General features: G+C 41.4%; 2 protein-coding genes across 3 annotated transcripts; one reads left to right on the plus strand and one right to left on the minus strand.

Annotated features, from left to right (window-relative positions):
• Positions 1-888: 888 nt before the first annotated feature.
• On the plus strand, positions 889-19486 carry LOC311006845 (cryptochrome-1-like). Of its 2 annotated transcripts, XM_083999833.1 has the most exons (14): positions 889-1820; positions 10515-10623; positions 11325-11467; positions 11577-11761; positions 12029-12117; positions 12402-12542; positions 13749-14060; positions 14934-15085; positions 15475-15677; positions 16642-16758; positions 16872-16985; positions 17101-17184; positions 17661-17768; positions 18501-19486. In XM_083999833.1, the coding sequence occupies exons 1-13, from the start codon at positions 1663-1665 to the stop codon at positions 17762-17764; spliced, it is 1911 nt and encodes a 636-aa protein (XP_083855959.1). In that variant the 5' UTR covers positions 889-1662; the 3' UTR covers positions 17765-17768; positions 18501-19486. The 2 variants fall into 2 exon arrangements, 1 of the variants encoding a protein (XP_083855959.1); XR_014596400.1 differs by having other exon boundaries at positions 16872-17184; positions 17661-17696.
• Positions 19487-20739: 1253 nt separating this feature from the next.
• Positions 20740-23083, minus strand: LOC311006284 (transcription termination factor 2, mitochondrial-like; the record flags this gene model as incomplete). The annotated part of the gene is made up of 2 exons (XM_083999054.1): positions 20740-21562; positions 22535-23083. 2 exons carry the CDS (start codon positions 23081-23083, stop codon positions 20960-20962), a joined length of 1152 nt encoding a protein of 383 aa, XP_083855180.1. The 3' UTR covers positions 20740-20959.
• Between the last annotated feature and the right edge of the window lie 1203 nt (positions 23084-24286).

A 24286-nucleotide genomic window follows, 5' to 3' on the forward strand; every position in this document is an offset into this window, starting at 1 on the left:
GACATAAAAGATACTAAACGAAAATAATGTATAGAAGAAATATAAGACAATATAAAATAAATATAAGATAAATAGTCATATGCATTGTTACGACGGACTCAAAACTGTAATGCAACTAAAAAAGGCAGTGAACAGAAAGGTAAAAACCAAACAAAGTTATAAACACTGTATAATGATAAAAATACATGTTCCTTTCTTTTTATAGGGACACACGCTGTCTATCTGCCTGCTGGGAAAATCTAAAACAGTACGTGGTTTAACACCGAGGGCGGGAGCTCGTGTACAACTACTACAATACCTACTACACGCACGTACAACTACGCTCCAACACACAACACATGAGGTGACGCGTGTCCGCTCATGCCAGACTTCATGTGCTTATCCGGGTTCTTTTAGGGTAAACAAGCCAGAGCGCTGCACAGACACAGCTTTTTATCTCTTTAATACACATTTGCACCGATTTTCGCCCCAATAAAATAAAAAGTACCGTCAAAGTATCCGTGTGCATGTTTTTCCAACTGCAAATGTGCGTATTTATATCCTTAACCCAAGTTAAACTGTTATACAACCATGAAAAGAGTAAGAAGAGGGGCTTATCTCTGTCTAAATTGAGCCCTAACTTCCTTATATTTTAATAAACTTTAGTGAATTATCCGCGCCAACATGTGGGAGCTGTTGTTTCGACCATAAGAGGTCACAATTCAGCAAAATACCCTCACATTTAGCCTACTTTTCACTACATGTTCGCCGTTCACAGTAGTCATTTAGGGCAAGCGAAAGCACGCTGCAGAAACGTGACCACGCTGATAAACGCACGGACCAATCAGAGGGCGCAGAGCCGTGTGCGTAATGCTGTGGGCGGAGTCACGACTGTAGGTGCGGCGAGGCGGACGCGCGGCTATTCGTGGACCATTGAGGGGAAAAATCCTGGTGATATAGCCGCTCAAAACATCCGCTCCAGAACCAGAGAGACGAATTGCACGGAACCGAGGAGTTTTTTTCTTCAGAACAGCTACGTTTCAACTCGGGTTTGTTTCGGACGACGACTTAGACAGTAGGTTTATCGCAGTTAGAAATCGTATAATTTACATAACCAGCTTTCCCCCGGTATTCACAGCGGAGAGCAGCCTCGTTGGTCACCAACCTCCTCAAATTTCAGGCCAGTTTATCACTCTGTTTAACATTTATACCTAAATAATGTGTTTTGAGTGTGTGGCCATTAAGAGTTTTTAGTTCAAGCGTATTTATTTATGCATTTTTCACCATTCAGAAAAACAAGTTATACAACAAGCGTTCTGCTGCTCAGCGCTCTGGGTCCTAGCGCCCGCCTGCTCGACTGTCACATTGCTGGAGAGCGCGCTCTGCCTTGTGCCCAAATGGTTCAGCAGCCAGCAGTTTATACATTCTTCGACATAATGGAAAAGGTTCTGTTAGAACAAGGCTAAACAAATAAATCGGACCACAATATAAACAAAAAAAGGTTGTATGCTATTTGGCATACACGGACTTTTCTTCATCGGATTCCCCCGTGGCCTTGTTTTCACGTGTTTTTTCTGCTTTGACATAACTGTCAGTGAGTCGGGATAAAAAAAAGAAGTGGACTGAACATCAAAAAGACTCTTGACATTCAAAAGGAAACCAGAGGGCGCGTCCAGTCGAGTAATGGTCATTAATACAATCCACTGGTTCAGGAAGGGCTTGCGGCTGCACGACAACCCGTCGCTCAAGGAATCTCTGCAGGGAGCGGACACCGTCCGCTGCATCTACATCCTCGACCCCTGGTTTGCTGGATCATCCAACGTTGGGATCAACAGGTGGAGGTAAGAAAAAAATGAGTGCAATTATAAAACAACTGAGCACGTGCAAAACAGAGCCAGACAATAAGCTGCACTGTCTGGACAATCAGTACCACACACTAACTAATCCCTGCACATGCAGTATTTATGCTTCTCTCATAAGATAAATATGTTTCTGTACAAGTGGTGCATGCAACATACATGCAATGCATCGTTATGCAATATGCAGTAACCGCAGTGTCAGACATAACCTGTAATTTCACTGGCATGAAATGAATCTGCAACAATTTGGGTCCAAAATAGTTTGCATTTGCAAATATTTGCAGGTTTCAGTTTCTACACTGCGATGTGGATGTTTTCTCTTTGATGTGATAAGAAATTACATAAAGGAGCCTTCTGCAGCAGTGTCGCCTCGTGCTTTAGACTGTTTTCTTCATTTTCTGACACACAACTGAAAGTAATAGTCTAATCAACCCAGATAAACAAACACTGTCTGGCACCAGTCATTAGTCACTGCTCTCTAGTCTGCACCCTTTATGCATAAACACATGCAAGTTTGCCAAAGTGTTGTGTACTTGTACACAGTTAGTTCTGGCTGTTGACCAACAAGGTGATGCATCAGTCTGCTGCTCATCCATCAGACTCAGTGTTGTGATGCCTCCTGGTGCAGAGGCAGAGATGCACCTGTCCCAGTTTCTAAACACGGTTGTTGTCGAGTGTTTGCAGTTGTGATCATGGACTTAATTTATGTAACAGACAGTCGGACGCATCGTTGTCAGGCAGGTGCATTCTTGAGATCTCGTGAGTTTTGGTTGTTATGTCACAGGAGGAAAATCTGATCTTTGCGATTATGACCTGTTCTTGAAAATCCACTCCAACTTAAACTTACAACTCCAGATGAGCCTGTGAATATTCTCATTTGCATTCTATTTAAATTTCCTCGAGATATACAGTAACTCCAGATGTGGACCAACTCTTCAATGACCTGAATTCTTATTGCCACATCACATCAATATTGATAATGTTGCCCTGGTTACTATAATGTATGCTGTAAGCCCTCTAATCCCGCTGTACTGTCCCTCCATTACATCCTTCAGATGTCGTTGTGTGTGTGTATAATCTTTACCCAGTCATCATCATCATCAGGAGCAGCAGGAAACATCCATTATATCTTCAGATGCATCATTAAAATCAGACTAAATAAATAAAGCGGCGCTGACTTCACATGTAATTTATGACATCGCTTTTCCTTCCCCACAAAAAGCGAGTTATAAGACCTCAAATTGGTAAACAGTATTTTGGCGTGTTGACCCTTACCTCACCAGAAATTACAGTCTAGTCTCTGCTAGACTGTAATTATTGTCAAACTGGATCCCAGTGCATATTTTTTTATGACATAAAGTGTTTTTTTTTTCCTATTGTAAAATGTTTTATGGCTGCACCGAACTCTTTGACAGGCTATAAGTTGTCCAGCTTGGTACAGATCCATGCAGGTTTAGTTTAAGTGACTCAGATCATTAGGTAATTCTTCCACAGGGATTAGAGAGGTGGCAGAGTAGACAGCGGACGTGTCTGTGTTGAACAGGCTTGAACGCATCAGTTACCGAGAATGTTTTACATAACTAGATTTTCTTGAACTCTTTTTTTTTTTTTTTTTTTACAATTTAGTTTTACAACATATAACAGGGACATTACATACACATACACACACACAACACACAGATATTCACCAGGAATTACAGACTATTACATATTCAGTGTATTTAGAGAGTCTTAGAGGGTTGAATTTCTTGATTTTCTTGAACTCTTGAGACATGCGTGTGTGTGTGTGTGTGTGTGTGTGTGTGTGTGTGAGATAAGTCTGGTGATACTAATAAGTCGTATATGAAGCTTTACAGCCTCATGTGACAGAGATAAGAGCAAAGACCGTTAATGGACCTGTTACCCATTGCCTTCCTCCTCCTCCTCCTCCCTAACCTTCATCCTCAAACCATGGCCGTCCAGCTGACAGTCTTTCTTAACCTTCACTATTACGTGGAAACTTTCCCTTTAGTCAAAACAAGCAGCTGCCATCCTCCCGTTTCTTTATTTCAACACAGCTTGCTCCCTGACCCAGACGTTTTTCTCAGCACCGTCTCCTTCTGTAGTCACCGGGCTCCCGTGTGGAAACTGTGTGGTTTATTCCAGTGCAGCTGGATTCCCCCGCGCTGGATGTTTTGTGTTTCCTTCTCCCGCCGCGCGCGCTCTGGTTTGTACTGTGGTGCCCATGATGCCGTCACAGCAGCAGCAGCAGCAGCAGCAGCAGTAAAGGCGTGCCTGTTATGGAGCATCCATGTTATGCTTCCACAGTTATATAACAGCTGACGCAGAGCTCACACATAGATCACGCAGTGTGACCTGATTCATTTATTTCATATTATCTGCACATATCAGACATTTAAATGATACTACTGAGAATAAAAAACACACATAGAGGATTAAAACCAAAGTAAAATGAAGGTTTTTCAATGCATTTAATGACAGAGTTGGGATTTATTGATGTTAAATATGTGACATTTCCTCCTAATTTGAATCTGAGGAGTTTGTTGTTCTGCAGAATCCTTCGCTCAAGAGCAGAAAAAGTCACAGTCAGAACATGATATGCTAATGCAATAAGAGGATTGTGCAGCCTGCGGCTCGTCTAAGCAGCAGCAGCGTGTTCCTGTACAGGTTCTTCCTCTCCTCATTACCATTTGTCCGTCTGGTTTTGCTGTTGGTGAGCCGATCCCCGCTGCGTCCTTGAGGTCCTGCCGGTGACCGAGGCGGGTGGGTGGGTCAATGGCTACCACACACGACGATTACATAATGACAGTAGCTATATTCCACGCGTGGCAGAAGTAGGTCAGTGTGTTAGGCGTATAAAAACTCCCCTCCTCTCCTCGCTTCTCGTCTGTTTGACCTACTTTTGTTGCTGCAGCGGCGGCGGCTGAGACCCCGGCTATCTGTGGCCAGCAGCACTAATCCTGACCAAACCGCCACCGCTGCCTCCATCTGATATAAATTTCAGCAGTTTTTATATCCTGGGTGGGCCGTGTGATCATGATGAAAGACTTCTTTTTTCTTTTTTGCTACTGCTTCTTATTTACTGTGAGTTTATGAGGAGGTAGCCTAATAATTAGTGTTGATTTGTGTTTATAACAAGTAGGAGGGAAAGTAGTGAGCGTCGTCTCGCTACTTTTCTCTGCAGTTAACCCAGTTAGACTTTGTGTATTGTCTGAACTCCACAGATGAATGTAGATTAAGTCCCCCAACCTCTCCCTCCCTCTCTTTCCCTCTGCCTCACCCTCTGCTTTTCTTCTGGGGGTCACATGGTCTGGGTCTGGCTTTGCCTCGGCCTCGGCACACAGACCTGACCTCGAACTCAATCCCCGGCCGGTCCGGTGGGATAAATCTGGGCTGCTGCTGCTCAGTGGTTAGATCAGATAAGAGCCGAGGGGCTGGAACCGATTCCAGATGTGAATGAGTACAAATCAGTGTGTTAGAAAGAGAGTGGAGCAAGAAACAAAATGCTAATTCATGCACTCATTCTGTTAAAAGACATTCGACCACTTCCTATTTGTCTGAAAAAAAAAGGGAAATCACCACTGGAAACTGATAATTCACCAAAGTGGAACAGTGTTATATAATGCTATACATACAGCATGTTACTAAAGTTACATTCACACACACTAAAAAGGTTTGTTGTGTTTTATAATAATTAGATTTTCCAGTTATTGCCATATTGTGCTGTTTATCAATATAACAAAGATGTTAGTGATAGTACTGTAGGGTCAGTGCTCGATCAATGAAGCTCAGTGTAGATACAGAGCATCGGCAGAAATGTAGGTCAGGACATGATTCAGAAACGCAGAAGACACAAATCATGAAACAGAAATTTCAGTGTCCTATTAAGGCTGTATTGATGTATTGAAGGCTGAATTAATCATAATATCATTAAAATTGCAATATCTAAACTGTAGAAGCTGCTTTTTTTGATCCAGACATGACGAAAAATACTTGTTTGGTGCAAAACCCTAGAAGAAATCATCATGTTGATATAATTTTGTGTGAAAATGAAAATGCAAATTAACATTCCCACTATAATCATGACTCATCACAATATCTGGCAGGTTTTTACATTAATGGCTGTTTTTGTTTGTTTGTTTTTTTGCATATTATTTGAACCACAATGATTTAATAATGAAAATTGAAGAGATTCTTAAATTTTTGTTAAATTTTATAGATTGATAGATTTGAATAGATTTCATAGACACCATGATATATTGTCATCAGGTTTTAATACCTCGCTGTAAGGCGTTAATTACAACCGTACAAACCTGACGTTGCACTTAAATCTGCAGTTTTCTCCTTGGAGACGCAGCATCATGGAAACGCTGGGCTGGGCAGGATTAAACTGGTTATCAGTGTCGCTGCAGACGAGTGCGGAGGAGTGAGGTTTATATTGTTAGTTGAACCTTTCACTTCTATTTAGAGCATGAAAATAGCCTCAGGCCTGACGCTGCACTTTCCTGCTCCCACCAGCACCACCATCATCATCATCATTGTCGTCCTGTTGTGTTGTTGTGTTGTTGTACTTGAGCTCTGATCTGATCTCGTTGCGGATCGTTTAGTGGAGTGGAGAAAACTGACGCCCCGCAGGAAAAATCTGTGTGGGAGGATTTAAGAGATAATGAGGGGTGAATGTTGCAGCAGGTTATTTGTCATCAGGAGTTATTTTACCTTAATCCTCATAAAAAAAACATTTTTTTTTTTTTTACATGAGTCTGAATCTCTCCTTAGCTGAAGGTGTTTGCAGCAGTGACAGAGATTTTACAGCAGTGAAACTCTGCAGTTTCCATAGTGACTGCTTTTAGTACAGGTTAATATCTCCTAAAGCTGAGAGCTTTTGACACTTAGTGAATGACTCAGCTCACAATTGATCGATGGACGTGAAATTATTTGACTAGAAAGATCCTGTAAAAGAGTAAAAACTGCAGAGCATCAATGTCTCACAGCAGACATGTCTTACCTTGAAAACAACTCCGTCTCGTAACGTTCTGTTATTATCTCATAGCGTGGTGAATGTGCAGGTCACAACTTGTCCACAAGAGCGTTTTGGAGTTGTTGGATTGTGTATTTGATCAGTTTGATGAGGGGAAACCAAGAAATCCCATGAGCCTCTGTAGCGTAGCTCTGAGCAGCTCGCGGCTCTGCTCCGCCATTCTAAAAATAGCTTGCACCGACAATTAAAGGTAACAAACCTACTGCTATGACTATAGGGATTATGGCAATGGGTCAATTTGCCAAAATGTTGAACTATCCCTTTAAATACTTCAGTAAACATTTTAAAGAGAAGACTTGAAGGTGTAGGGGAAATCCTAAGATGTTTTGTGCAATTGGTCTCAGACCTGCAGAATAAATAATGTCCCCAAACTCTGAGTGATAAATCTTTTCTCCACTGCTCTTAAAATCACTGTAAAGTCACTGAAGACGGTTTCATAACACATGTTGGTGGGTGATGAGTTCAATGTCTGAAGATCAACCTCCTCCCACCTTCTCACAAACTGTCACAGAATCCATTAAAGCCCACGTCTCACTGCAGAGTTACGGCCTCTGCTCCTCAGGATGAAGTGTTTATACACTGAGGTAACAAATAGGAGGAGAGTTTGTTGTGTGTTTTTTTTACAGTGCACTCACTCACTCACACATTGGTACAAGATGTGATCAGAGCTGGATGGTACAGGAAGCCTCCACCTACGAACTTTGGTACCTATAGCAACAGCACGGGAAGCAGCTTATTACTGCCGCTCTGCCTGGACGAGTGTGTGTGTGTGTGTGTGTGATGTTTACAGTTTGTATTTAAACTTTCTATCGATATTAAAGGATATTAAAGCTTCATGATCTGGATGCAGCAGAAACACAAACACTACTTTGTTGTCTAAGCAATTGTGTGTGTGTGTGTTTGTATTTGCTGCCTTTTGTTTACGTTGGTCGACGTGTCACACACACACACGCACGCACGCACGCACGCACACACACACACACACACACACACACACACACACACACACACACACACACACACACACACACACACACACACACACACACACACACACACACACACACACACACACTCACTCATGATTAAACTCCAGTGGATGCAGAGCAGTTGACTCATCCGCTGTCTGCATGATTCAGATGATATTAGAGATGTGTCAGAGATAAATAACAAACATCCAACATGTTTTGCATTTAATCCTCCTGGGTCAAGGAAGGAAGGAAGACAGGAAGGAAGGATGAAGGGAAAGAAGGATGGAAGGAATGACAAAGGGAAAGATGGGAGGAAAGAAGGAAGGGAAAAAGGAAGGAAAGATAGAAGGAGGGAAGGAACAGATTGGGTTAATTGAGTCAAAAAGGAAGGAAGAAGTAAGGACGAATGGAAAGAAGGAAGGGAGGGATGGAAAAGGGATTGTGGAAAGAAGGAAGGGAAAAGGCAAGGAAAGATGGAGGAAGGGAACAGATTTGTTCAATGAAGGAAGGCAGGAAGGACGAAGGGAAAGATGGGAGGAAAGAAGGGAGGGAAAAATGATTGTGGGAAGAAGGAAGGAAAGAAAGATGGAGGGAGGGAACAGATTATTTCAAGGAAGGAAGAAGGGAAAGAAGGAAGGAAGGAAAGAAAGACAGAGGGAGGGAACAGATCAGATCAATTGGATCGAAAGAGGAAGGAAGAAGAACTAAGGATGATGGGAAGGAAAAAAGGAAGGAAGGAAGGGAAAAAGGATTGTGGAAAGAAGGAAGGGAGAAAGGAAGGATGGAGGAAGGGAACAGATTGGGTTAATTTGGACAGGAAGATCCTGTTGAGTCAAAATAAGAAAAAGGAAAAATGACTAAACTTCACTTCACAGCAGGTTTCAGGCTTCAATCTGCAGAAACTCTGTGAGCGCTGCAGGCTCGGTGAGCTGTCGTCAGGAGCTGGAGGAGATTTATCCACAGTTGTATTGGACGTCACCGACTTGAAATGAATTCACACAGTTTGAGTTTAATGGAAAAAACATGTTACTGGATGTGGAATTTGATTATTTGCTGGATTATCTGACAAATCGACGTGTCACATGTTGCACGATGTGGGCTACACCTGATGCAGTGATAGAGGGAGACGGATGCAGCTCCGCCCACACACAGAGTTAGTGGGACATTATGTCCTGTTTAAGCTCCGATTAGATCCGTTATTCAGTCTACAACTCAAACAAAAGGTTGATTTTCCAGACTGTTTTCAAAATCTTTTGTCAAATTATGGATTAATTTAATCCTGTCTCCTCTTATTTTGGAGTTAATCAATTTCTAAACCTCCCTTTGTGACTTATTTACCCTCTTATCTCTTTCCTTTAATGCAAAACCTGACTAACTCATCTTTATACCACTCCAGGGGAGAAATACCCTGCAGTCTGTACATACAGGAGGCTTTATACTGGGGCCAGTTGAGGTCTGAGGAGGTTAGAGTTACATGTTGGGTGCGTTTTAATATAGACGTGTGCTGTAAAGTTGACGTATGCATGTGTAACACAATACAAACTGTATATTTTGGTAGTGCAGTGCTACTCTGATGAACCCATTGGACACTATTGGAGTATGTCTGCTGAGAGCAAGGGAGGGATTCTGGGAAATTCTGCTTGAGTAAAAATATTTCTCCTCTAAAATAGCTGCAGATAAATTATTCAATTGATGAATTAGGCTGTGTTATAGCTGAAGTTGAAATATTGAATCACAAAAGTAAAGTTTCCGACATTTATGACCATTATTATGGTTTAGTTGAACAATATGATGACGATGATATTTCTGAGCTATAATATAAAACTGATAAACAGAATTTACCTTGGATTTTCTTATTTTTTGCCAGAATATTTTTTACTTATTATGAATTACAGCCTCCAGCATGTATATAATGACGAATATAATAACGAAACAGACGTGTAATGCTCATTTTGTTATTTTCAATGACGTAAACTTTATGTTTTTTTTTTTTTTGCTCATTACTGGACCATAATGCACTGCTGCGTCATGAATTGTCAGCTGTTGCCTTCACTGATGTGTGTTTGTTTGCTTTTTTTTAAATTGTAGTCAAGGATGTCTAGTTCTCGTTTCCCCCCCATCGTTTGTCCTGCCTGTGGCTTTGTTATCTAACCAGCTGTGACACATTTACCAGAAACACGCTGCTTGCACACATACACACACGCGGGTCCGTGGTGACTCACACGACCGACTGAAAGACACAACACTTGTAGAAATTGATTAAGTCGCTGCGTCATCACCTGCGTCCCATTTGTTAGATGGAGCAGCAGAATCAAATCTGAGTTTTGACATCGGTGGAAGAAGCTGCTGCTGCTGCAGGTGAATCTGTAGAAGTAGGTCGACTCTGGAGGACGAGCGTTTCCGTCTCCTGCGTCAATATCTTGATGTTGAAGTCGTACGAGAGTGGAGCTGGTCCTGATTAGATTCTGCTGCGTTCATTTGCATATGAAGGAGCTGATTGACCTGGAACTCGCTGCTTTAGTGTCATGTTTTTATCCGGTTTCTCTCGTCAAACTCTGTTTCTCTGTAATGCAGCGTTCTCCTCTGCAGCTGTAGCCTCATGTTGTTGAATATTATGCTGTATATGTATCACCGTTAACGTTGACAACACTTTGTTCCCCGCTGCAGGTTCTTACTGCAGAGTCTGGAGGACTTGGACTCGAGCCTCCGTAAGCTCAACTCCCGTCTGTTTGTGATTCGAGGCCAACCCACTGATGTGTTTCCCAGACTCTTCAAGGTAAAGTGTTCATGTTCCTGTCTGAGCACCAGGCTGATTTAAAAACCTCTGCTGTGTCTTCATTCGAATACTTCCCTACTTACACTAACTATTTTGAGTATGTAGGCTAAGTGTTGCCCACCATCAATAATGGCCGCCGTGGCTACGTAGCAGAATATAATATGTAATAGGGCTGCAACTAACGATTATTTTCATTGTCGATTAATCTGTTGAGTATTTAAACAATTAATCCATTAGTTGTTCGGTCAATAAAATGTAAATAAATGTTGAAAAATGTGCATCAGTGTTTCTCAAACCACAAGATGACGTCCTTAAATGTCTTGTTTTGTCCACAAGCCAAAGAGATATACAGTTTACTGTCATAAAGGCACAAAGAAACCAGAAATATTCACATTTAAGGAGCTGAAATCAGATAATTTTGACTTTTTTTCTTTAAAAAAGTACTCAAACCGATTATTCGATTATCAAAATAGTTGACAATTAATTTAATAATCGATTATTGTTCGATTAATCGTATAAGTATTCGATTTGAGACAACACTAACTGTTGAAATTTGCACACTACAGAAGTACGTACACATGACGATGTACTCATGGAAGTATTTGAATTGAGACACAGCTCTTGAGTTTCCTCTGTTCTCTTGTGTATTTTATTTTATTTTATTTTATTAAACGTCATGTTTTTCCTCCTCTGTGTTCCAGGAGTGGAAGATTTCTCGTCTGTCTTACGAGTACGACTCCGAGCCGTTCGGGAAGGAGCGAGATGCAGCGATTAAGAAGCTGGCCTGTGAGGCCGGAGTGGAGGTGACGGTGCGCACCTCGCACACCCTCTATGATCTGGACAAGTGAGTCCACCGACACCGACCGGAACAAACCGGCTGCATCCATCCATCAGAAAAACAAACAAACATGATAAATGATAAATAACTTTTCTGTTGCCGTGTCCCTGTGCAGGATCATCGAGCTGAACGGCGGTCAGTCCCCTCTCACCTACAAGAGGTTCCAGACGCTCATCAGCCGCATGGACCCCGTCGAGGTTCCCGCCGAGTCCATCACGGCCGACGTCATGGGGAAGTGCACGACGCCGCTGTCCGACGACCACGACGACAAGTTCGGGGTCCCGTCCCTCGAGGAACTCGGTGAGTGAGGCAACATTAAATATGCCGACACAAAATCTCAAATCTGAAATAAAAAGGAGAAGAGAGAAGAATAATATTATATAATCGTCCCGTCTTTCACAAGATATGAATAAAACAAGGCAAATAAAGAAGTAAAATGAATATAGCTGCAGGTCAACATCCCTCCAGCCAGTCCCTGCTGCTCAAGTTAAAACATAGAAACATGATTACAGTATATATAACAAAGAGATATGTGGTTAAAGATGTTTCTGTGTGTTTCCTCTGCAGGTTTCGACACAGAGGGTTTGTCCTCTGCCGTGTGGCCGGGCGGAGAAACCGAAGCCCTCACACGACTGGAGAGACATTTGGAGAGAAAGGTCAGAGAGAATCAACTCATTTAAAACCAAACTAGTTCATCTGTCTGTTTCAAAGCTTCTTCCTTGTGAAGTTTCTCTTTAATTTCTTCAGACTGTTTCTACGTATCTCTCTCTTGAGTTACATCTGATCGATCAGTTGACTTTGATTTCACAGTTACATAAGATGAAGTTCTTCTAGATACGAGTGTACGATATGACAGAAACCTCGTCAGCTGCTGTGATGTAACGGTGTAACGCTGTAATGCATTTTCATATCTGACACATCTTTTCCGTGTTGCCTTCAGGCGTGGGTCGCCAACTTCGAGCGTCCCAGAATGAACGCCAACTCGCTGCTCGCCAGCCCCACGGGCCTGAGTCCGTACCTGCGCTTCGGCTGCCTCTCCTGTCGCCTCTTCTACTTCAAACTCACCGACCTCTACAGAAAGGTAGGTCATTGAACGCATCATCTCAGACATCTGAACATATAGGGAACAGCTTAAGTGTTTTCTTTTCAATTTCTTTTTATTGCTTTTTTAAAAGAACATACAAAAGCGCATCTAAAAACGTTTCCCTACACCACCTGCCCTCATACGAAGTGAGCAGATAAGTAATTAAAATGAAATGAATACAGAACAAGTACAATATCTGTAACAATATAATAAATAAATGATCAGAAAAGAGAGGGATATCCTCTTTGACTTTGGTCTAAGTTAAAAGTTGAGCTGCTCGAATATGAGTTTCATGTTTCCTAATCTGAACATTGTATTTGAGACGCAGTGAAGACTTTAGTTGTTTTGCAGCTTCAGCCTGAATCTGTCTCTGCTGTTTGTGACCCAGATGTGTCAGTGAGTCTGATTTATCTCAGAAGAGTTTTTCCCGACATGTTTTTGGAAATTCTGAGTGAAATCCAAGTTGAAAGAGGCTCAGACAAGATGCATCATGGGATGGACTCATCTCTCGTCTCATATGATGCTGCTGCAATGAGCAGTTTAAAGACAGTCAGAGAAAATCATTCTTAAGGTTCAGACCAGTATAGTTATTAATTTACCAGATTCCTTATTAATCCTCTGTCTGTTTAATGTATCTGTATTTAAAACATGATCACAACCATCTGGGTGTTTTGTTATTTATGCCACCCTGTAAAGATTGACAGTTTTATAGTGTAATGAGTTAAAACCTCTGCAGCGCTCTTAATTTGACGGGTCACTTCCTCCTGCAGGTGATGGTTACTTTAAGCATCAAATCAGCACGTTAAGAGTCCAAACATGAAGGAAAAGAGGAAATATCATATCTCTTTTACCAGAACTGAATCACTTTAATCACTAAATAATAATAACTACCGGTAATAAGTAATTTATGATCAAACTGAATGTAAAATGAGGAACAAATTATTTTATTTTCAAAAGATTTGCTTCTAAAGATGCAGAAGTTTTGACAGTGAGTTTATATAAAACACAAAGAGAAAGCACATACTGCCAACTAGTGGTGACTATTGGTATGACATAGGCATTGATCAGATGTTTCCACACATTTATCTCAGATTTATTTATGACATTTACTCAGTATTTTCACTCTTAACTTTAAACACACATGTCTCTGTTTGATTTATCCAGCTGTTGATCTCACATTGTATTATTTTTTTCCCCCACCAGGTGAAGAAGAACAGCTCTCCTCCGCTCTCGCTCTACGGTCAGCTGCTGTGGCGCGAGTTCTTCTACACGGCCGCCACCAACAACCCGTGCTTCGACAAGATGGAGAGCAACCCCATCTGCGTGCAGATCCCCTGGGACCGCAATGCCGAGGCGCTGGCCAAGTGGGCGGAGGGACGGACCGGCTTCCCCTGGATCGACGCCATCATGACGCAGCTGAGGCAGGAGGGCTGGATCCACCACCTGGCCCGGCACGCCGTGGCCTGCTTCCTGACCAGAGGAGACCTGTGGATCAGCTGGGAGGAGGGCATGAAGGTACGGCAGCGTCATTACACACTGGATCATCAGAGGTTTAATGTAAAAAATCTGATTCATATGTTTCTAATCGTCTCTCTGGTTTATCTTGGTCTTCAAAATGTTTTTTTTTCCAAGAACAAAGTTACAGTGACAAACTGACATAACAAAGGACAGGACATGGCAGGACAATAGAAAATGGAAAAAAAGAAAGAAAGTTTATAATAACAATGACAGTAATAAATGAATAAATAAAGTACATTATACAATAATCAAAGATAGTGAGAGAGACATGGGATAACATCCATAGTTCATACCAAGTCAAGTTTTTCATGTTTCTAAGACACAGGGATCACTTCTGTTTTTAGAAAATGAAATGAAACTGAGAAGAGAAATGTTTTTATACAGATAAAACAGCAGATTGAACCTTAATTCATGCACACAAGATCACAGCCTTAAAATCAAATAAAACCTTTTAGAGCGGATCAATGTGGGATTTTTGAGGTAAAGTGAAAAATATCTGATAGTTGATTAACTGTCTGATAAGTGACTGATGTTTTTCTCCCATAAACACACTTTTTGCTTTAATCCCTCAAATATGGTTCAAACACCTGTGGACTTTCAACATTTTCTTTAACATTAAATAAATAAAACTTACATTTTTCAAACTGGCCTTTCAAACTGACAATAAAATGAATAAAAATTAAATTAAATCTAAATTAAACCCAAGCATTTTGTGGTTCACCTGCACTAAAACAAGTCTTCACATCAACTCTTATCGATCAAAACCTATTTTAAAGGAACGGATAAATAAGCGGATTCAGTTTTGTTGAGAAAAGTCACATATTGTTTGATAGATTGATTATAAACGACATCTCTTTCCTGCGTGTGCAGGTGTTTGAGGAGCTGCTGCTGGACGCCGACTGGAGCGTGAACGCTGGCAGCTGGATGTGGCTGTCCTGCAGCTCCTTCTTCCAGCAGTTCTTCCACTGCTACTGTCCCGTGGGCTTCGGCCGCCGCACCGACCCCAACGGAGACTACATACGGTGAGTTCATCTGACCCGACCGACTCACAACGTCCTGCAGATGGTCGCTGTCACCGCTGCTGTTTAATCTGTCTGATGCACTGTGGAGCTCAAAGTCTGATTCATCTTGGTTGGCAAAAAAATGAAAAATGATCCAGTTTGGATGATTTATGATTTGAAAACCTTCCAATTAATCTTTTTAAAACACTTTTAAGTTAAATATTCTCCACCTTCTCAGACTAATGGAATTATTTTCGGTGTATTGGCAGCTTTTTAAAGACACTTAATTCTTCATTTGAAGGTCAGAAACTAATTGGAAACAAAGAACAACACCGGTTATTGTGCCAAGAAACTGTAAAGTTGAATTGCTGCTCATCTCTGAACCTCTCCTCCTCCTCCTCCTCTCTCAGGCGCTACCTGCCCATCCTCAGAGGGTTTCCAGCCAAGTACATCTACGACCCCTGGAACGCCCCAGAGAACGTGCAGAAAGCCGCCAAGTGCATCATCGGGGTGCATTACCCAAAGCCCATGGTGAACCACGCCGAGTCCAGCCGCCTCAACATCGAGCGGATGAAACAGATCTACCAGCAGCTCTCCTGCTACAGAGGCCTCGGTAAGGACCAAAAAAACAAAAAAAACGTCTTTAGTATTGATCTGAAGGAGGGAAAATGAAATCTGCTTCAGTCACTCAGGTGCATGAGCTTCAGAAACAGAGCCTCAGGACTCTTTAACCTTTTCTCTGGTAGAAATCACAGCTTGGAAAAGTGTCAATGTTTTTATTTTCATGTTTTTTACATGTTGATACTCATCATCTATGACTGAAATTAGCCGATACCAATCATTTTATCAATCAGATTCTGTTTTTTAAAGTTTTCTGGGCTGTTGCACATCAGTTGCTTTTTCTTTTCTTTCTTTTGACTGTTTTGTCCTATATTTCTATCCTGCATTTTATTCTATTTTATTAAATTTAAATTTTTATAACCCTTTAAATATCTTATCATATTATATTGTGTTTTTATTTTATTTTATTTTATTTTTTACTATTGCTATATTGTATTGCTGTTTTTAATCTGCATTAGTCTCCATGTCATTCTTCTTGTTTCACTTCTTATTCAATCAAAATGTAAAGCACTTTGAACAGCATTTATTTGCTTTGCAAGGTGCTATATAAATAAAACTTGATTGATTGAACAAGATTAGTGTTGGCAGCATTAACCACAGGTGATCAGGGACTAGAAGCATTAATTCTGATCTATTATTAATCACATATTTTATAATGAAAATACATCAATATTAATCAACAGCTGATCAATTGGGACATATTCAGTCACAGATGTGCAGCTGAGGGGATTGTGAGGTCTGTAGACGTGCGTTGAAGTAAATCACAGTCGGCTTCGTCCTGGTTTCACTTTCGCTCTGACTCACTGCAGCTCGTCTGTAAAAGCAGAACGAGTCCAACGTTTCCTATGAAGCGAGAAGACAGTTGCATGAAATCATAAAACTGTCAGAGGAACATAAACTAATAAAAGGTGCTGAGTGAGTTTATAACCTATTTGTTTTCCCCCCTGCGTCCTCAGGCCTTTTGGCTACAGTTCCCTCCACCCCCAACGGGAACGGAAACGGGAACAACGAGGCGTCGTCGGATGCGATGCAATTTCACGTGGAGACGACACACGATGCTGCAGCTGCATCACGTGAGTCACACAAACACCACCTCCTCCTCCATCCTCCTCTTCCCTCCTCCTCCTTCCTCCTCCTATTCCTCCTTCAAATTTGATTTATTAATTAATTTATTTGTTTGTCTCAGGGTATCAGATGCCGGTTCACTCCCAGGGCGGCGACTGGCAGAGCGGAGTCATGATGTACCTGCAGGGAGATCCTCAGAGCAACATGGGCACACACCACCAGCAGCAGCAGCAGGGTGAGGAGCTGCAGCCGCCACCGCCACACGCTTCACACCATCATCATCATTTCATCTGAGCTGTCACATGATGATGTGAAGTGTCTGATGATAATCCTTGAATCTCTCTGTTTAGTTCCAGGTTATCCAGGCACCAGCTCCAATATGGTGTGTTACTCTCAAGGCGCACAGCAGATTCCTGCCCAGGTCATTCAAAGAGGTGAAAACCAAGACTCAGCTACATCATCTTCTTCTACTACTTCTTCCAAAATGATAAATAATTTGGACAATTTTAAAAACGTTTGGTGCCACAAAAACATCCTTTACACTGATAAACTGCAATTTGCAGGTTTTCTAATCGAGTGATTGCCCCACTGATTTATTATATTTATAGGTAAATCTGCATTTTCTTTGGGCACTGTAGCACTTAAACAACAGGAATTATATTTAAATGTATTTATTTGCACATAATGCAATAATGCACATTAATCAACATATCAGCGAAAAGCATCAATATAAATATGCACAGTAAATTTCATCCGTTGTCCTAAGGCAGGTATTAAAAAATAAAAAAACATACAGACATTACACCATGACAATTAGATAAAACATGTAGAAATCTTACCTTCTTCTTTTTCTTCTTCAGTGACAGATTGTAAAAGTACATTTTCTAAACCGTGCTGTTTTATTTTGCAGGGCCTGAACATCATCACTCCAACGGTCATACCAGTGGTAAGCGGCACAGCGAGGACTCTGGGAATGGCAAGAGCTCAAAAGTCCAGAGGCAGAGCTGCCACTAGAGAGGTGAGAGGGAACATCCACTAAATATTTCTTATCTGACCTTGGATTGAGGATTTCAAGCTAAAATTGTCCAGTGGATAAAAAAAACTAAGTGACACACAACAAGATGTTCCCTCATCAGCTGCATCACGAGGAAACATTAAATAAAATGAAAACTTTGGCTAAGGCAGGATTTTTGCAAGTTATTAATAATTCAGATGCCAGAAAACACATTAAAGCAGGAGCTCATTGCCTCTGCTAATGGAGCATCCATAAGGGTTTAATGGTCTAAATGCAAAGAGCATTAAATGACTAATGTTCCCCAGATATGATAATGTATGTTCTTTTTTTTTTTAAAGAATCAAAGTGGGGTATAAAAACCACCTCTCCGTTCTTTGCCAGACAGTGATAATGTATGTTTTTGTTCTCATAAAAAGGCCAAACCTACAATGTTTTTGTCCCTGAATTCTTCTCCTACATTCCCTGTGGCTCTTGCTTTTGAAAACATAGATCATAAAAAACAATATTTCACTTCCTGGACACTGTTTTCAGCTGTAGATTTTGATCTTCATAGGATTATTGACAATTAAAACATCATATATCACCAGACAGAATGACTTTAGGTGGTTAGGTTACTACGTCTTCAATTTTAAGCAATTTATTCAAGAGTAAAAGTTAATTTCTGAAACCTTTTACAGCCTTTATTAGATTTTAATACTCACTACATTGTTGTCCTCTTTCTCTCTCTCCTCACAGACGTTTCTGAAGACTTGCCGGGGAACGCCATGCACACAAAAAATGGACGCTAAAAGACTTACACGTTTTGTTAAAGCACTACAACGTTGCATGATCACACGACTTCAAGAGGAACGTAAAAACCTGTCGGAAAAACAGAAACACACTCACGCACTAAAGTAAGGAAGAAAGAAAAAAAGGAAAAGTCTCTCAACTAATCGGACTATATTATATTATCATGTGGACTGCACGACCATGCCGGTGGCGACGTCACTGGAGACGCTGCCACACTGAGCTTATCTTTGGGTTAATATTGCCGGGACCGACGACGTCCTTTATGTATATAATGAATTTGCTAATTTCGGCTCACATACAACTTGTACATATTTGGATATTGTATGTGTGTTTTTCTCTCTTTGTGTAGCCATAGACCCATTGATATATTTTTGATATGAGAAATAATTGTGGATTGATCTTTCTCTTTTTTTTTTTTTTGGAAAGATTTTTTTCTATAAAAATGAAAACATTTATAGACCGTCCGTTCTGGTAAAAAAAAAAAAAAAAGAAAAGAAACAAACAAAAACAGTGAGAAATCTTGTATCTCTGCAAATAAAGCCGCCTGTTCTCATGTACTCATACTTCCCGATCCTCTCCTTTTTATGAGCCATTCAGTGTATCTATCAACAGAAGTGTATTGATCATTTCCTAGCTGGCTCGTTTTATTCCGTACCACTGTAGAGGCGATATCAGTTGTGACGTTAACTGTCAACTCGTTGCCCCTTTGTCAATGGTTTTTTTTGAGAAAAAGGTGACGGGAATGAAGAGTCCTCATATCATGGTGCCCCCCTCCCCTCCTCTCCCCTCGCCTCCCCCAACCCAATCCAAACCAAACCGACCAATCCACTCCTCTCCTTTCTGTGTAACTCCCAATAAATGTACCACTGGAGAGAACTGCTTCGTTTGCTTCTTGTTCCTTCTCAATGTCTTGTTTGATTAAAACTGGGTTAAGTATACAGATGGTTTCAGTCTATTCTTTGATACATCTCAATAAATAAGAATATCATGGAAAATTTGTCTATGTTCAATTTACTAATTTACTAACTAATACATTATTTAGATGCATTACACACAGAATGAAACATGCCATGTCTTTATTTAATTTCTTTTAACTGTTATGATTATGGCTTTGAAGACCTAAAATTCAGTATCTCAAAAAAATTGAATATTACAAAAGACCAATTTAAAAATCTGGAAATACATCTAGAGTCAAATGTGAAATAAATGTTTATTTACTTTTGCAATACAACACTGTTTCTTTCCCCCATAATTTCTCACATTATTTAGAAAAAAAGCTGTGGTTTTAGAGATAAGTCCTGCTCAGTGTTGCAAAAATTCATTAAAATTAGAAAAGTATAGAAAAACAATTTTTTAAAATCTATTTCAATGTAATGTTTTCAGAAGAAAGTATAGTTTTTATAAATATACTTAAATCCACTGTAGGTGGATCAAATATTTAATAGTTATTCTGTTGTGGTTACACCATTTGACATTTTCAGGGGCATTCAGTCTTACTTTTGTCAAGTTCAAATGTCATTTCAAATGACATGAATCCATCATGAGTGCAAAATGCACAGTATAACAAATCTGATGCATGCTTTTTAATTTATTTATTTTCATTTATTTGAAATTTGGCTATTTGATTTGAACTATTGAAATTGACTTTTCCATGATATTCTTATATTTACTGAATTTATTGAGATGTATCTGTAATTGGAGTGTGTTTAACCTTTGGATGAGGGTTTTTTTTTAATTAAATGTGATGGATGGAGAAGGAGCCGATTGATCAGGAAGATCTCGATTTACCAGTCGATCTTTGTTCTGAATATTGACTGAAACCCATCACATCACAATAAAACCAATCAATGTGGATCAGATGACAGGTTATGGTCGTTTCCTGTTTGTCAAACTAGGAGGAACCTGTGGGATAGACCGAGGAAACGCCTGGTCGGCCTTGTCCGACCCCCAAAACAAGAGGAAGAAACTGAACAAGTGTGAGGTTTTTTTTTTACAATGAAGAACTCAGATGGTACAACAGATCTTGACATTTATTGCTCATCTGCTGCTCAAGTCACCACAACCGGTTCATTCGTTAGTGTATTGAATCGTAGTTTACAGCAGTGATTTGGAACTAATTTCCATATCTGCGTATTTCCTGAAACTTCTTAACATTTCCAAACAGTCACTTTCTTTTTTCAGGAGGAGCCTTCTGCGTCAAATCAAAAGACCCAAAGACCACAGGTCAAAACACATTGAGTTCTATAATAAACTTGTTCTCAACACAAGTACTTTTGGAGACTCGATCGGTTCGATCTCGCCTCCCTTCTTCATGCAGTTTGCACAAAGGCGACGATGTGAGTGTCTTCTTGACTCCAGGAGTCAATAACAACGTAGTGCAGATCTTCACCAGACCCTCCTGATGTTCACTCCTCAGCTGATCTGAGTGGAGCCACGGGGTTGAAGAGCGGCCTCTGCTGCCTGAGGCGCAGTTTGCCGTACGACGTCTCAAAGTCCTTCTTGGTTCCCACGATAACGTCCAAGCTGCCGGAGCGCACGTCGTACCCGTAGGAGGCCAGCTTCTGGACCCGGTACAGCACGATCTGCGTGGTGAGCTCCAAGACGTCGGGAGACTCCTTCACCTGCTCCATGCTCACGCCGACGTCCATCAGCCCCTGGAAGCGTCCCATCAGGGTGGGCAGCGAGTAGTACAAGACGGCCGGGCAGCGGATCGCGATCTGTTTGAGTTCGTCCCCGGAGCAGCCGAGGACGCCCTCGACGTAGGCCAGCGCCTGTCGCATGGCGTCGGGCTGCAGCTCGGCGATGGAGGCTCTGAGGCTGGAGACGAGGCCGAGCAGCTCCTCGGTGGTGAAGCCCTGCTCGCGGAGGAAGCCCAGGCTGTCCCGCCACGCCTCGGCCGGCCGCAGCAGGATGAACGGGTTCTGGCTCAGCAGCTTCTGCAGCCAGATGCGGAGGTTGCCCTCGTCGCCGCCGAGATCCAGGTAGGTCTCCCTCAGCGTGTGGATCACCTCACATTACCAAAGAAAAAACAAAACTATAGGCTTTAAAGGTACAATATGCAAGAAATCTAAAGCAACTGGCCGTAAAATCCTCCTAATATGTCACAGAGACTCAGGAATAATGTTCTTATAACATGATTTCAGCCTCCGGTCTGGTCCACTGAGCTGCCGCTACGGCTGGGAGAAAAAACCAGATCGCTGTGTTTTGAATTTGACTGCAGTAACCGTTTTTGGCCACATTCTTACATATGGCACCTTTAAGAGGCCATTGAAATGTCACCTAACAGCCCAGAGGTAGAAAGGGCACATGTTAAAGGCACACAAGCATAGGCGTACACATATAAATACATACACATACATACTCACAGATGTTGATGATTAAGATTGTTGTTACTGTTTTATTTTATTTATTTATTTTTTTCAAGTTGATGAATTAGATTATTTCTGTTTAATTTTTTTTTTTTTTTTACCTGATTTCACTCTATTGTTATGATATCTCTGATTATTGCTGAAATGGTTGTTATTATCATTAGTGTAAACTTTTTTTTCTATTATTTGTATTTGTATTTTAAAGCAGAAGTAAGCGATCTGGTTGTTTTGGCTAACTTCCTGTCAGCCGATGGAGTTAGCAGTCCCCGTCCTCGTCCCTACGTCACCACATTCACGCGCATCCCTTGGCTGCACACACAGAGAGGACCGCCCCTTTATGCCGTTCTCTCTCCTCATTGGATAAAGGTTGTAGGATACAAGGAAAGTTTTCTCCTCGGCTTACAGCAGAGCAGAGTGATTGACAGACCCGTGTTTCAGACCAAACACTCTATAGAAGTGATTGCTGTCGGAAGATAGAACCATTTAAGACTTATATTAACACAAATATTCCGCTTACTTCTGCTTTAACTCTTTTTTCTCATTTTATGTGATTTTACGGGTGGACCCCAGGAAGATTAGTGGCTGCTTAAAATAAACAATAAAATATCCTACCTCCTTGTTGCGCTCCACGGGCCGACAGAAGCTCTGCGGCGCGCTCGCCATCAGCTTGCCGATGATGCGCTTGTTCAGGCGAAGGCTCTGGAGGTAGAGGATATTGGCGCGCTGGTTGCCGTGGTGAGTCAGCGTGAAGAAGGAGGCCGGGAACTTCTCGATGATGCTCATCAGCTCTCGCCTGTTGGGGCACACGGACACCCACAGGTCTCTCTGCGCCGCCACGTCCTCGGGTCGGCACAGCACGGCCTCGGGGTGCGTCTCCAGGATCTGGGCGATCGCCGTCGTGTCGGCGCCCATGTCCCGCAACAGGTCGGCGGTTTCGGACACGTACGCGGAGCTCTCGGACAACACCCAGCTTTTGAACTTGCGCACCTTGCGGATGTCCACCGACAGTTGGTAGAGGGAGTCGACCGTGTGCTGGTTTTCAAGTCTCTTATTGTTGTTGTGGGAGGAGGTCACAGCTGTGGAGGCGGACGCCGCGGGAGGAAGGAGCCGCCTCATCCTCGGACAGTAGGTGCACAGCGAGGCCGTGGTGACACGAAGCATCGTTGATCTGCGTCGAGGACAAAGAACAAACAAAGATCTTTAAGCACAGCGGAGTAGAAGTCAAAGTACACCATGAAAACCTGTTCAGTCTGATACAACTATCCTGCAGCAGAGCAACTAAATCAAAATCTGCCATTTACACGTAATTCAGTCATTAATGACTCAAGGATTTTGTTAGTCCAACGAAATCCTTATATGAGAGTCAATAGCGCCCGGCCCGACACAAAAAGTCAATTAAACTACACAAAAACCCTTGTAATATTCCTCCATACTGCTCGTCCGCTGCAATCGAAGAGTCCTGAAGGGATATAGTCCAGAGTTTACTCGAAAAGACATAATTTAGGACATTTTTACAGCCTAAACAGTCCTGTATTGAATTTGCCTGGGGCGTGCTCTCACAGATCGCTTGAACATGAGATATATTCAATACAGGACTGTTTAGGCTGTAAAAACGTCCTAAATTATGTCGTTTTGAGTAAACTCTGGACTATATCCCTTCAGGACACTTGGGTTGCAGAGGACAAGCAGTATGGAGGAATATTACAAGGTTTTTGTGTAGTTTTATGGACCTTTTTGTGTCGGGTGCTATTGACTCTCATATAAGGATTTCGTTGGACTACGAACCGGGTCTCCGTATTCACCAGATGCACTTTGAGGAATAAAAAACTACTCCAGAGTATTCATCAGCATGAGGGTGAGTCAATAATGACTGAATTTCATTTTTTGGTGAACTATTCCTTTAATTATTTGGTGCATTTTCAGGATAAAATCCCAGAAAACGAAAATCATAACTTCCTCATGACTCTGGTATTTTACATTGTATGTTTTGTCCAAAAAAACAAAAAATATTCAAATTATAACCATATAAGACTAAGAAAAAAACAGCAAATTCAGCTTTATTTTAGAAAGATTGGGATGTCTGTCATTTGAAAAGTAAAACAGAATAAAATATGTCTAACTTGAGACTTTTTCTCTGCAAAACTACTACTATATCGACTGCTTGTGGTTTCCAGATCCAGAAAATTGAACCCACATGCAAGCTGTCACTGCAGTAACTAAATTATGTTCTCCTCCAAAGCACCAAAAATATCCAGTGCATATTTTGTTTTCAGAGACTAAGTTGTTAAATGGTACCATGGCCTCTAAGCTCTTTACACAAACACACATATCAGTTCATTAATGATGCATGAGTATGAGTGAACT

Source organism: Trachurus trachurus, assembly GCF_905171665.1.
Source record: "Trachurus trachurus genome assembly, chromosome: 23".
NCBI lineage: Eukaryota > Metazoa > Chordata > Actinopteri > Carangiformes > Carangidae > Trachurus > Trachurus trachurus.

What these genes read in the sequence shown, in the direction of transcription:
- LOC311006845 (XM_083999833.1), top strand. Translation starts at nt 1,663, where the DNA reads ATGGTCATTAATACAATCCACTGGTTCAGGAAGGGCTTGCGGCTGCAC. An exon ending in TCACCGACCTCTACAGAAAG is followed by an intron (nt 12,543 to 13,748) that starts GTAGGTCATTGA and finishes TTCCCCCACCAG; the next exon opens with GTGAAGAAGAACAGCTCTCC. An exon ending in CGATGCTGCAGCTGCATCAC is followed by an intron (nt 16,759 to 16,871) that starts GTGAGTCACACA and finishes TGTTTGTCTCAG; the next exon opens with GGTATCAGATGCCGGTTCAC.